The sequence below is a fragment of the Alosa alosa genome, chromosome 21, assembly GCF_017589495.1.
Source record: "Alosa alosa isolate M-15738 ecotype Scorff River chromosome 21, AALO_Geno_1.1, whole genome shotgun sequence".
Classification (NCBI taxonomy): Eukaryota; Metazoa; Chordata; class Actinopteri; order Clupeiformes; family Clupeidae; genus Alosa; species Alosa alosa.
Window position 1 is genome coordinate 23,286,233 of NC_063209.1, and position 13,657 is coordinate 23,299,889.

At 41.4% G+C, this 13,657-nt stretch overlaps 2 protein-coding genes across 4 annotated transcripts in view; one reads left to right on the forward strand and one right to left on the reverse strand.

Moving 5' to 3' along the window:
* tnip1 (TNFAIP3 interacting protein 1) overlaps nucleotides 1-9,334 on the forward strand; it is a 21,069-nt gene extending 11,735 nt beyond the window's left edge. For 2 of the 3 annotated variants that reach the window (XM_048231131.1, XM_048231130.1), the window contains exons 12-18: nucleotides 1,932-2,060; nucleotides 3,754-3,885; nucleotides 5,182-5,307; nucleotides 5,637-5,717; nucleotides 5,998-6,198; nucleotides 6,477-6,561; nucleotides 7,425-9,334. In XM_048231131.1, coding sequence (XP_048087088.1) covers nucleotides 1,932-2,060; nucleotides 3,754-3,885; nucleotides 5,182-5,307; nucleotides 5,637-5,717; nucleotides 5,998-6,198; nucleotides 6,477-6,561; nucleotides 7,425-7,486 — 816 coding nt within the window. In that variant the 3' untranslated portion in view covers nucleotides 7,487-9,334. The remainder of the gene's footprint in view (nucleotides 1-1,931; nucleotides 2,061-3,753; nucleotides 3,886-5,181; nucleotides 5,308-5,636; nucleotides 5,718-5,997; nucleotides 6,199-6,476; nucleotides 6,562-7,424) is intronic. The other variant, XM_048231132.1, reaches the window with a different exon arrangement.
* A 207-nt stretch (nucleotides 9,335-9,541) lies between these two features.
* On the reverse strand, nucleotides 9,542-13,657 carry gpx3 (glutathione peroxidase 3). The gene is made up of 5 exons (XM_048231133.1): nucleotides 13,507-13,657; nucleotides 12,676-12,823; nucleotides 12,176-12,293; nucleotides 11,674-11,773; nucleotides 9,542-10,211 (listed from the first exon to the last, which is right to left on the reverse strand). Exons 1-5 carry the CDS (start codon nucleotides 13,588-13,590, stop codon nucleotides 10,005-10,007), a joined length of 657 nt encoding a protein of 218 aa, XP_048087090.1. The 5' UTR covers nucleotides 13,591-13,657; the 3' UTR covers nucleotides 9,542-10,004.

The following is a 13,657-nucleotide window of genomic DNA, read 5'->3' on the forward strand; positions in this document are numbered from 1 at the left end:
CAAGTACATGCGTGGCACAGTAGCTGGCATGAGCTCCACTGTTGGCACCTGCCATGTCCGCAGAATGTAAAAACAGGTCTTAAGCTCACTGAAGTAGCACTGCTACTGTTTCTAGGAAAGGTCTTCTGTCTTACCTGTTATATGGTGTGAGGGATCGAGCAGTCGACACAGGGAGCCAGGATTGCAAATTGCGCAAAAATGGTTTTATTACCAAAAAACAATAAATTACTTTTTTAAATATATTTCTGTGCCCAAAATAAGGGTATCCAAACAAAATAAACATTAACCTCCGATGCAAACCTCCGACATGAACACACAGCAAGAACTAACAAAAGGAGACAAAGGGAAACTTAAATACAGACTGGACAGACCATGAATAACTAAAAGGGGAACACCACAAAATCAATTAACTTTCAGACATTACCAAAACATTCAAAAAGATAACCACACATAATGCTAGCAATAAATAAACTACACAAAGACATCTGGGCATAAACACAAAATAATCCAACCAGAAAGCTGCAGTCAATAAACACGAAAGGCTTCTCCTTCCCCCATGACAAAGTAGTGAAATGGATGTGGCTATAGATAAATTAAACCAGCGGAACTTGCCGCTCCGTCTTGACAGTCAGGAAGTCCGCCCGGACCAAATACCATGACGCACACAGCTCCCGGAGTCGGGCCGCACTCAAACAGGAGCATACAAACATGATACATGGTAAATCAACAAAATGCATTAAATAACAAACTTAAGCTAATTAACAACAGAACACAATTGATAAGTTGCGTGCACTCAACCACACAATCACATACTATTGAACTAAGCAATAAAGTCTGTATGTTGTATGAAATCAAAAGTCTATGTGTTGCGTTTTTACTTGGTTGCCAACGTAGTGTTGCTAAGCGAGAGGGTGTGCGTGAATGTAGACATGTAAACATCAAAATGTGTGAGCATATAATTATGAAAAATCATCAGAAGATTTAATGAAAAAGGGAGCGTTAGTGCGTTCGGTGTGTGGCCGCTATGGCGACCATCACATATGGTTATATTTTGTGTTGTTTGTGGGCTTGTTTCATGAACTTCTGCTCTCCTATTTACCCCATGACATATTAGAATAGTTGTTGTACCTTGAACAAACTCATTATGTTATAACTCATAACTTATCAAAGTATGATTTATTTGTGTGCATAAAAAACGCTTCTCTGTAGATCACTCTTGATTGTGGTGTAAGTTATATGTGTGTAAGTTGATTTAGTCATTATGAATCATGACTATGCTTTGAGAATCACTGAAGTTAGACCCATGTTACAGTAGAATTTCACATGGTAGTTGTGTCTCGTAATAACTTTGTTGTATTTATCATACTGGTTTGTGCACTTCTTCTTACCTGTTTTTCACATGGTGCGTTTCCCAGTATCACTTACATCGTGACAAGGACTCGGTGTTTTCCCTTTCCCACATGAGTCTCACCTGTACCGACTCCAGATCAGTTAGAGCAGTTGTGGTGGCGAACGTCCTCAAAACCTCTAAGAGACAGACAGAACTTTCGTAGTCTCGTTACCTAACACTTGATGTGCCTTTTGAGTGATTGGGGATTTTATGATGTGAGGTTTCACTGCATTTGCATTCACTGACCACCGCGAGGCCTTTTATCACAGCCTTTATTCAAGTGTGTTTCCAGTAAGTGTTATAGTCATTTGTATGATGCATAGAGGCAAATGAGGACCAATATTTTAAAGATGCTGTCCGCGATTCGGTTTTGGTCTCGAAAAAGGTAGTTGATATTGAGTTCAACAACGAGTCAAATTGGCCTGTACCCCTCCCTTTCTTGCCCCTGGGTTGGATTGTTTATAGCTTTCTAAAGGTGCTGCTTGCATGTCTGTACAGGCCACATAAGTAAGTGTGTGTGTGTGTGTGGGTACGGGTACAGGGTGAGAAGGAGTGTCTGACGTCGGAGACCTGTGAGCTGAAACAGAAGGTGCGCTACCTGCAGGACCAGCTGCTGCCGCTCACCAAGCAGCGGGAGTACCAGGAGAAAGAGATCCAGCGCCTGAACCGAGTTAGTGTACACACACACACTCTCACACACACACACACACACACACTCACCAAGCAGCGGGAGTACCAGGAGAAAGAGATCCAGCGCCTGAACCGAGTTAGTGTACACACACACACACACACACACACACACACACACACACACACACACACACACACACACACACACACACACTCACCAAGCAGCGGGAGTACCAGGAGAAAGAGATCCAGCGCCTGAACCGAAAGTTAGTACACACACACACACACACACACACACACACACACACACACACACTCACCAAGCAGCGGGAGTACCAGGAGAAAGAGATCCAGCGCCTGAACCGAGTTAGTGTACACACACACACACACACACACACACACACACTCACCAAGCAGCGGGAGTACCAGGAGAAAGAGATCCAGCGCCTGAACCGAGTGAACAGACACACACACAGAAACACACATACACATACACACACACACACACACTCACCAAGCAGTGGGAGTACCAGGAGAAAGAGATCCAGTGCCTGAACCGAGTTAGTGTACACACAGACACACACACACACACGCACACACATACGCGCACACACACACACACACTGACGCGCACACATACACGCACACACACACACACACACCAAGCAGCGGGAGTACCAGGAGAAAGAGATCCAAATAGGGCTGCAACTAATGATTATTTTCATAAGCGATTAATCGATAAGTTGTTTGATTGATAAAATACCAGAAAATGGTGAATCAGTGTTTTCCAAAGCCCAAGATTATGCCTTCAAATGCCTTGTTTTTTCCACACACCAAAGATATATAGGTCACCTTCATAGAGAAGTAAGTAAAGTTAGAAATATTCAAGTTTAAGAAGCTACAATCAGAGAATTTCTTGTATTTTCCTTAAAAAAAATGACACATCGATTATCAATATAGTTGCCGATTAATTTAATAGTCGACAACTAATCGATTAATCATTGCAGCCCTAGATCCAACGCCTGAACCGAGTTGGTGTATACACAAACACACACACATACAGTTAGTTTTTGATATTGTCCATCATGTCATCTCTTCAGCAATATTCTCATAACAAATGTTAATCAGTTTTAATGATCCTTTTCCTACTCGCATAGACTCATACACAGATACAACACACACACACACACACACACACACACACACACACAATTACTCACTGATACAAAAATATCACTCATACAAGAATCACACACACACACTCCACATCCAATCAAACTTCTGTCCTCAGAGGTGTCGTTACTTCTCAGTAGTGTTATTGTTTTATTGCTTTCTCTCTATGTTTGTCCTGAATATTTGATTTTGATTGACAGCTCCAGCTGTCTTCTCTCTTGCGTTTAGTGTCTGCCATCATCTTGGGACTGTCTGCCACTTACTGTACTGCTTTGTGTAATGAAGTCTGCTGTAAATGTCTCGCTCAGTAAAAGTGTTTCATTGGCATTGTAAAACAATGAACTTCAGTCCTTTTCAGGCAATGATTATTCAAATGTAACACGCATACAGGGGTTGTGACGTACAGTAGACAGTCTCTTGATCCTTTTAAGGGTAGTTCACTATACCAGTTTTAAACACTTTTCATAATTAAGTAGTTTGTAGTAAATAGTTCAGCAACTGCATAATCTAAATTGGAGTGGGTGTGGGTGTGTGTGTGTGTGTGTGTGTGTGTGTGTAAGCAGGCTCTGGAAGAAGCCCTAAACCTGCACTCGCCCTCCACGACGCAGCAGCCAGGCATCCCCCTGGGTGACGGCGCCATGAACCTGCGCTACCAGGATGCGCTCACACAGATCGCTGTGCTCAAGGAGCAGGTAAACGCCTCACCTCATCTCAGCTGTCATCTCAAATCAACAAACATAAATAAACAAAAATTAAAATAAGCACAAGCACAGCAATATATTCAACATTGAGCATATGAGGCAGGTTGGTCTGGAGTGTGTCTTTTGTTTGTGTCACCGTAAGTCCATTATATTAGGGTCAGAGTAGTATTGAATTCTGTTCTGTTCAGCAGGGTTTCTGTGAGGGTCTAAAAAAGTCTAAAATGTAACAAAATAGATTTAAGAGTTTTTAAGACCTAAATCTCGTAAGCAATATTATGCACTAGGTATGAAATGCGTATAGGTAAGTTTTTTTTTAAGTTTGTTGATGCTCATTTAACTACATAGCTACTTGTACAGTGGTCATTTGCATTTCTTGCAGCATAGCCTGTCGCTTTCAGTGTTGTAGCTCTTTCTCTCAACAGTGCAGCTATCACAATGTAGAAACACCTTCAAACTGGATTAGTTTGGAACTGATACAATTTCTATAGCCTGTATTAGTTTACTTTGCTTGTAATTTTGGGACTATGATTTTTCTAAATATTTTTTGCTGGAAAGAGCATGAAGCTGGTCTTAAATTTCGTTCATTATTGCTTTTAAAAATGTCTTACGGTCTTACATTTGACTTATTGAAACCTGCAGAAACAATGATTCAGTGTAATTCTGGTTTTGAGAAATTTGGCAAGAGTTGGTTAGAGACAGGTGATTACAGTAGGTAATCCAAATATTTATCTCTGAGGTCAGATCATTCGATTCATTTGATATTTCAAATGAATGAATTCTTGAAATATCAAGGAAATTAGTTGAAATATTGAAGTTGTACACTGCTCTTGGTAATATGTAATTTTGGCTGTTTATGCAAAGCATAGACATAACATTCACCAAAAATGTAAACGTGTAATGGAAAAGGGAGCGTAGCACATCTATTGTGGGTGAACGTTTCCCTCTGACTTACATTTTGCTGAATTGTATTTTTTTTTTTTCTTTTAATTTTAGAAACCACACTGAGAAAAATCTGAATCTTGTTTTCTTTTTTGAGAGTGAGAACTGACAGCTCAAATGACGCAGACACCGCACGATTATGGCTTTTAAGGTTTTTTTGTTCCATTGATAACATAAGTGTCAGCAAACCAAATGTTAATGAGGTTAAAGGCTGTTAAGGTGATGAGCATGGCAGACCCTGGCTAATCGGGCTGTAACCAGTGGGAGTGCATGCATGTTTACATTTGTCTGAAGAGGCTCATGTTATCGGCTCTCATTGTGACCCCTGTTCATTGCGGTCCGATGCAGGTGAAAATCTTCGAGGAGGACTTCAGGAAGGAGAGGAGTGATCGGGAGAGGATGAACGAGGAGAAGGAAGACTTGCGACGCCAAGTGGAAAGACTCCAGGGTCAGATGACCAATCTAACCAACCAGGTTGGTGCATGGATTTTTCTTTTTGTTTAAAAGAGGAACAGAAATCCCCACGCCACTCCTCCGCCTCATCACCTAGGAGTGGCTCACACTTGAGCGGTTTCCTCACTCGTAATATCTGTTATGAGAGAATGACAATAAAATCCCCACCTGTAAATAGATCGGTATTTACAGTAAATATTGAAAATAGCTGCGGCTAACTCATGTTTCAGCCAACCATGTCACACCAATGACGATCAGCCAGTTTCAGTATCAGATGTTTATGTATGACGATATGATGTTGTGTGAAAAAGTTAATGTGTGTCTGTGTGTGTGTATTTGTGTGTTTAAAGCTTCACCAAGCCCAGAATGAGTGTCAGAGAGAGAGATCTGAAAGATGTAAGCTGGAGAGACTGCAGATGCATCATAAGCAGGTACCGTGCAACTTTTACCTTGAACAACAGCGCCATCTTGTGGCTGATGAAATAAAAAAAAAATCACCTTTTATCCTTGTAATAAAGCTTTGCAAACCTATATCCCTTTTTTACCATGTACCTCTGTTGACACGTTATGCCTGTCAGTATTGATTAAACTGTGTTGCATTTTCACATGTTAACTCACAACTTAACTAAAAATCTCCATGGTTACTAGACCGATAAGAAACAAAACCATGACTCTACTTACTGACCACAACTTTTCCTCGGAACCTTGTAGGATGGGCAGCCAGAGCGACGCACCTCTGACCCTACCACTGGGGCGGCGGCGGCGGCGCCCAACGGACCCATGAGCCCCCCGTACTGCGGCCCCTTTGTGCAGGTGGGCCACCAGGGCCTGGAGGGCTGGCCAATCCACTTCCCTCCCCGCATGCCCAACCTCAGCACCGCACCCGGCCGAGACTTCCAGCCTGTCACCCCAGTAAGCACACACACACACATACACATACACATACACACACACACTCAGAGAGAAACAAACATGCAAAGACGCACACATAATAACAGTGCAGCGTAACATACGTCATCAACACTTGTTTACCAAAGATATGCTCACTCTTGTTACATGATTATCACCTACAAAACACAAAACAGTGGTTGTTTTGCTCATCTGAAAAGATTTAATACCAACAACACACTTAGCAGCTGAGGTGCCTTCTCTGCCCTGCTGACACTGGCTCTGGCTGTGGCTTGTTTCAGGGCTTCCCCTGGCAGTCCTCCTTCCCCCAGCCCAGAGGCAACCGAGGGCAGGCCGACACCGCGCGCCCTCCTCCCGAGAACACCGGTGAGCCAGCAACCAGCACCGCAGGCTGTATTGTGCAAAACATGATGTTGTGATATCAATCAATGTGATTAACACCACTGATGGGTTACTAACTCAATTATGCTGTATTGTTTACAAAAATAACATTTGTGAAGTTTTACTAATTCAATTATGCTGTATTGTACACAAAACATTTGTGTCTGTACCTCTGATGTTTTAATAACTCAAGATTATATAATTTACAAGGTAATATAATGTCTGTGGAAAATATCCAAATCATAATTTCCCCTAAATTTTCTCAAAAATGACATTTTTGAAAGGCTCTGAAGTGTGTGACTGAAAGGTGACATGCCAATCATGCTGTGTGCTGACCGGGGGGAGATGGTAGACGCCTGCTGTGGCCAAGTCTTTTTGAAGAGATTTTAAAAAAAAAAAATCACATTACAAGCCACAGAAGCAAGATTAAAGATTTTAAATTCAACCGATGCGGTTAAATCCAAATCTTAATGGAGCTGAAAGTATGGCTTTCATAGTATAGACTTTCTATTTTTGCCAGTGGTGTTGTAGGATTTGCTGCTGGTTTTCGCTTCACTTGTTAACATGCCATATCAACTCAAAATGTGAAGAGAAATGCATCCAGGTAGACGCAGAAGCAGAAATGTCTGCCAAGAGCAGACACAAGGACGTCATGCACATATGGACCCTTTCAAGAGAGTTCCATTATCAGCATCATAGTTGGCCCCACAAGACTTCCTTTTTAACATTCCATATGTTATCTTAATGCAGAGGAAGTAGATTGGGGCCCAAATAGAACGTTCAAGCATTGTTTTTGTTTTTATTGTTGAAAGGGTCTATTGACATGTGCCCTTTTCCTTTGTCATCAGAGGCCAGCGCATCGGGTTACGGAAAAAGGGATCGCCAGAACATCGACCCTGGGAAGCACTAATGGCAGTCATTCTGTCCCTGGGACGGTGCCCGGCTAGTAGCAGATGCAGTTTCATTTCAGTTGGCATGGTGTGGGTTTCAGAACTATAGGTTCCTACTGGATCGATATTCTATTGTAATGTTGTTTATACTTCAGTTTTATAAGCCTATTTGTGAGACACTGTTTTCCCTATCAAGAGTATATAGACATATTATTTGATTTTTTTTTTTTTCTTTCCGTTTTGATTTATTGAACTTCTATTAGTTATACCGTTTTAAATTATATGCGTTATTATATAATTCTATGCAGGAACCGATGGTTTTAAAGGATCAAAATAATTGTACCATCATAACTATTACCATAGCCAGTGAATGAGTGCTTCGTATAAATGAGATGTACATCATAAAATTGACATTAATGTAAATTGAGGACTATTGTTCATTTTCAGTTGGTATGTTGTGGTAGTCCGGAATAGAGTGAAGGGAAAGGTTCTATCCTTAATGGCATATCTGGTGGCACTGGTGACGTTCTGCTGGAATGTTATTATCTGATGATTGGTTGCCAGTTTGTTACCGATTGTAATTTTGATGTTCATCCACTGAGTTAGTTTCATTTTATGTGCTTTAATTATTCAGAGATTTTTGTTTTCTTATTTGATCATATGGATGTGAATTACCAATGATTTATAATTATAATTATTATTATTATTTATAATCTGTTTTTCCATAGACTATTGTTTCATTGTCCTAAGTAATGATGTTCTTTGTGTATCCGTCAGTGTCTCCCCACTCTTGTATATTGTAGCTGTTGAAGGATTGCAGTAAAGTGTATGCATACGCGTGCAATGTGTACACATGGAGTTAGAAACCGCAAACATTCTGCGTGAACGCAGTCCCCATTTCCCCCTCTGCCTTTGATTTGGAAGCCATAAAGGGATTTGAACAGACAGGGGGTGCTGAGGTAGAGGTGGTCGTTTGAAGAGTGTTTCTGCTCTCATAGGAATGTGACATCCTCTATTATGTATTAGATCATGTAGACACGTGACACGGGACCTGCTCTGTGTGGCTCTGTCGATGCTAGAGCTTAACCACTAGCCAACAGTAGCTAGTCTCACTATTAGGCATATCGATTGTTGCTCTGCAAGCTGTGCAAAACCTGTGGAAAGGCAAGAGTAAATGTGTTGGTGTATACATTGTACCGGTTTTGTTTTCCTCGGCTGAGAGTTTCTTGCTGTGTTACAAAAGACGCTGTGCGGTTTATATTAATGTACATCCATCTCCACTTGCAAGTTGCCTTTTGTTGACATGTCATAAAGCCTCGCCTGTAAGAACGAGATCTCTTACCTCAAAACAGCTGATCAACTAGTCTATTCATGGCCTCATTATTACCTCTGAGAAATCTGGCGTTTCATAGACCCACTGTGCATGTGTCACAATGCCCTGGAGCATTGAAGGTAAACAGGATCAGTGTAACATAATTCCGCTCCTGCATATAAAAATGATTTGCGTTTTCTGTGATCTCTGGAATTGCAGTGCAATTAGACTTGCTGTCAATATGGTATGACGTGTGTCCTGTAAATAAAAACGAAAATGTCTAGATAGTTACCTTGGGAACGCACGGTACTGAGTTTCAAGTCAACAGTCTTTATCAAAGTTTATCAAATTCCTTCGGATTTGCAAGTGGAAGGGTTGTCAGTTGAAATGCACTTTGAAATGTCTGCTTTCTTTACTGGTTTAGCTGTGATTTTGACTGGATTGTAGTTTTGTGCTTTTTGGAGTGAACCTTTTTCCCCCAGTAGGCGAAAGCACATCTTACGTATGTGAAACCCCTTTTGTATTTGACTAGCATAATAAATATATTCTAAATGTCTTTATATCGTACTTAAGTTAGTTGCCATTTAATATGCTTGTACTTGTTTTTAGCTATATGCTCATGCCACTGTCTAACATTACCCCAAAGAAATATCAAATAATTAACAGAAGATTGTATACATTTCCAACTTGAACAAAATACTATTTCTTTACCTTGAGTTAAGCTTCATAGTCTTCTCAGCTCATTCCACACATTTTAACACACTTTTCCACAAAAGGATTTTTTTTATTATTGAAACAAATACATGAAGGCTTCAGTAGGCACTGTGTGTCCGTGGGGTACTGGGGAAGAAGGCCTGATCCACAGGGGCCTCAGAGTGGCTTGAATGCACTAAGAGCCACTCTGGCCCTGCAGCTTTCAGGTGAGGCCCCACAGGGTCTCTGCTTTCAGGCCTCACCGTCACTAATAGGCAACCCCTCCCGCCCTCCACACCGACCTACTGCTGCCAGGGAGGACACACACACACGGACACAGAGGGCCTCGCTTTCTAACACTATCTACATTTTTTTTGTTTTTTGTTTTTATGGGGGGTTGTCACTGTTATCACTTGCTCATTTTCAGATTGTTTAGAAGTAATGCAATTTTACATGTTGAAAATGGTTGCTGGAGGTCAGATTTCTGTTCCAATTGTTTTTGTTGTCTGCCGGTAGATGGAGCATATTTATATTTAGGAGTTATATTTTTGGAGGTATTGCAGGATGTCTGCTCGGACTTCGGAGACGTTCACCCTCGGGAACCACCGCATCACAGGCTTTCCGTCTGGTCCGATAAGGAACTTCTCAAAGTTCCACTTGATGTCGCTCCCTTTGAAAGGCTCCCAGAACAGCCTATTCGTGGGATTCCCAAAGTTCTCTCCAACAGGTGGGCAAGCGTTCTACAGACAAGAGAAAATGTATGTTTTTTTTACCCCCAATACAGATGTTGGAATGACAAAGAATATGTTAGAAGAAGGTAGACTGAATGTCTCCTGGCTTTGCCACAGTCATTGTATGATTATCTATTCTTTACTGTTGGGTACTTTAACCCTGGATGATTCTGTGTCAAGTCAGAGACTCATATTCTGGAGTACGCTGTGCTACGGGTGTGCCTCTCTCCTGTATACAGGACTGGATCTCACATTTCACTTTGGTATACAATATTTTTACCAACACTACGCTAGGTCGAAGTACTCCTAAGTGCTATTGCGCCACACATTGTAGTTCTCCTGTTTATTCGCTTGGAAAATCGCCACGTTTCATGTTGTGTGACCTTACGCCACGTTTCATGTTGTGTGACCTTACACATTTTTATCAACTACACATTTTTATCAACTACTCATTCTGCTCCCACCTACTTGAATGCCCTCTTACAGACTTACACTACCTCCAGACCGCTGCGCTCCTCTGACGAACGACGTCTAGCTCTACCACCGGTACGCTCAAGCCAATCCAAACTTTTCTCATCTGTTGTTCCTCGTTGGTGGAACACACTTCCAGTTCCTACAAGGGCAGGGACATCCTTTTCCACTTTCAAAAAACTCCTGAAGACCCAGCTCTTTAGAGAACATCTACTCTCATAGCAACACTTACAACAAGTCTTACTGATCCTAGCACTCACCAGCCGTTTTAAACTGACAAGTAACTGTTAAAAACAGCACTCACCGACGCACTTATTCTTACTGTACTCTAATGTTCTTTTAAACTGTCCTAAAATTGTGAGAATTGTTCTAAAACTTACTGTTTACCATGTTGTTAGTCGCTTTGGTTAAAAAGCGTCAGCCAAATGTAATGTAATGTAATGTACTCGTGCAACTGTATTTAAGTAGGGAAAACGTGGATGTTTTTGATTACTGCTATCTTCCACCCTCTATGGCTACGTCTGAGCCCTCTAGCATAGCAACATGCTAACACATTTGCGCCGCGCACCAGAGCGTTTGAGTGCACGTACCGACCGAGGTATGACTCAACTTGTGAAAGTTAAGGTAAGAACATATATTACTACTGACATTGGGTGGCGTGTTCCTTTAACAGGTGCCATAATTCAAAATCCTCATGTTATTTTCCCATGGGATCTTAAAGATGGCGGCTTTTTGTAGGCGAACTTCAGAGGTCTATGGTATGAAGCCCGCCCAGGCGATTTGATTGGCCTGAACACATCCGCGTCTGGCATAGAGAATTCTCAATGTAGTGACTCCAGATCGAATTTCCCGAACTCAATATTGTTGGCAGGATAAATTTGGGCTGACTTCCAGGCTCTTTCCTGCAATGAATGTGCACTACTGCAATAAGAATGAGTTTGAACAGTTTGATATCATTCCACAGAAGGCCTAGATGAGCTGGTTCTAAAAGGTTACTCACCTTGAGGAACGTGAAGAGGCCTTGTTCTTTCCGACCATTCACGTCACCCTTTTCAAACAATTGGAAGTTGGGAACAAACCCATTGCCTAGGCGGGCATACCTATAGAACATCATGTACAGTCAATTTAACCTTATCATGGATTTAGATCTATACATGGAAACATACATCATATATACAATACAGACAGTGAAATCCCCTTAGGTCTTCAGAGTTTCACAGGCAGCCACTGGAGTAAAATGGTGGTCTGCCTTAAATTACTTCCAAAATGAATAGAAGTTAAGAGCAGAGGGCAATCAGTGGTGCACACTACCTGCAGGAAACAGACTAATTACGAGGCTTTTCTTGAATAGGCCATGATGATTGATAAATAGATTCCAGCCCTTTCTTCACTACACAGAAATTGGATATGCCTAATGCTCCACTGCATGCCATGCAACTTAATGTCACTTAGACAGACTTAATGGTTCCCTGGTAATTAAAGCAAACAATGTAAGTACTCACTTTAGAGTGGGCAGAATTTCATGGTTGTTTCCAGGCTCTTGTAGGCCAAACTGGTTGCATGGAAACCCAAGAATGGTGAATCCATGACCTTTCAACTCCTCGTGCAGTGCATTCAGTTCTGTGAAAAGACAGGGATGTCAGAACCATCATGTCAGCATTCTGGCCTGACTAATATCTTCCCAATTATTGGGACTTCAGACAAACAGAAGAGAATGCTGAAACCACTCCTCTGGGTGTAATAGTAGGGTAGTCTACTTCTTGAAAAAGTCTAATCCATTAAAGGGTGGACCTCCTGGGTTCAGAAAGTAAAGTCCTGCCACATTGTTTGTTCCAATCATTTAGTAAACCACATGATCCTAACTAGCACACGTTTTCTGACAGGTACAGCAGCTAATTAGTGATATCGCCTGTAAAGTGCAAGGGCAGAAGATGACAAGACTTTACTGTCTCTGAACCCGGGATGGATATCAGTCTTTAATTAACATTTGTATGTGACTTACCCAGATACTGGAAGGTTAGTCCTCAGTACGTGGCAACGTTTACAATGAGGACTGTCTTCCCAGCGTACTGGCCTAAATTAATGTGCTCCCACCCATTTATAGTTGTGGCTCCATAGTCGTAGATGGTGCCTGAAGATGGAGGACAGACCTGACAAAAGAAATGCGTCACATTTTTCAGTTCATGTGTCCATAAGGTTGAAATATCACTGAATGAATGGACACTAATGACATGCAGGATGAGTGTAAACGTTGGGCATCAAGGTTATTACCACTTCAATCGACAGGCATTGTTAATAGGCCCTTAAAACCACAAATGAAAAATAACAAATCTTCATCTGTTATTGGCAGTCGCTTAACGCCAACATAATATTTGCCAAAGCTTCCAATGACTCTTTAGTCTCCACCAGCAACATGTACATGTCTATCAAACAGTTTTGTTTTCTATTTTGCATTTTCACTTTTAACCGTTTCTGTGGAGATCACATGTGCTGTCGCCTCCACCGTTGTTGCCAGAAGCGCGCCACACGTTCAGTGCGTGGATACAAATAAGGTAGTGGAGTGCTACTGACACTTTTTGGATTAATTCTCACTACATTTTCGGGTCATTTTTATTTAATCTAAACTCCTTAATCTCCAATTCAACAATTTTCTCTGAACATTGTATCCTGACACTCGATGCCGTTTTTAATTGACCAAAACATCTGTTTACGCGTAGCCTGAATTTAACATCGCACGATTCTCAAATTAACTAATAATTTGTGTAACATATTTCCCTTGCACTATGTCCTAATATTTTGTTCAGTTGCTAAATTGGAAAAGACGAATTTGTACCTGTTTATCTGGGTCTCCAAAACTCAACTGAAGCAGTCCAAAAAGAACCACCGGAACAAGCCACTGTTTCTCTCGGCTCCCCATGATAGAGGAGACTTCTGAATCCTTTCCCCAGGTACGTTTGAAGTAAAATCGCCGAAATATTTTTGCC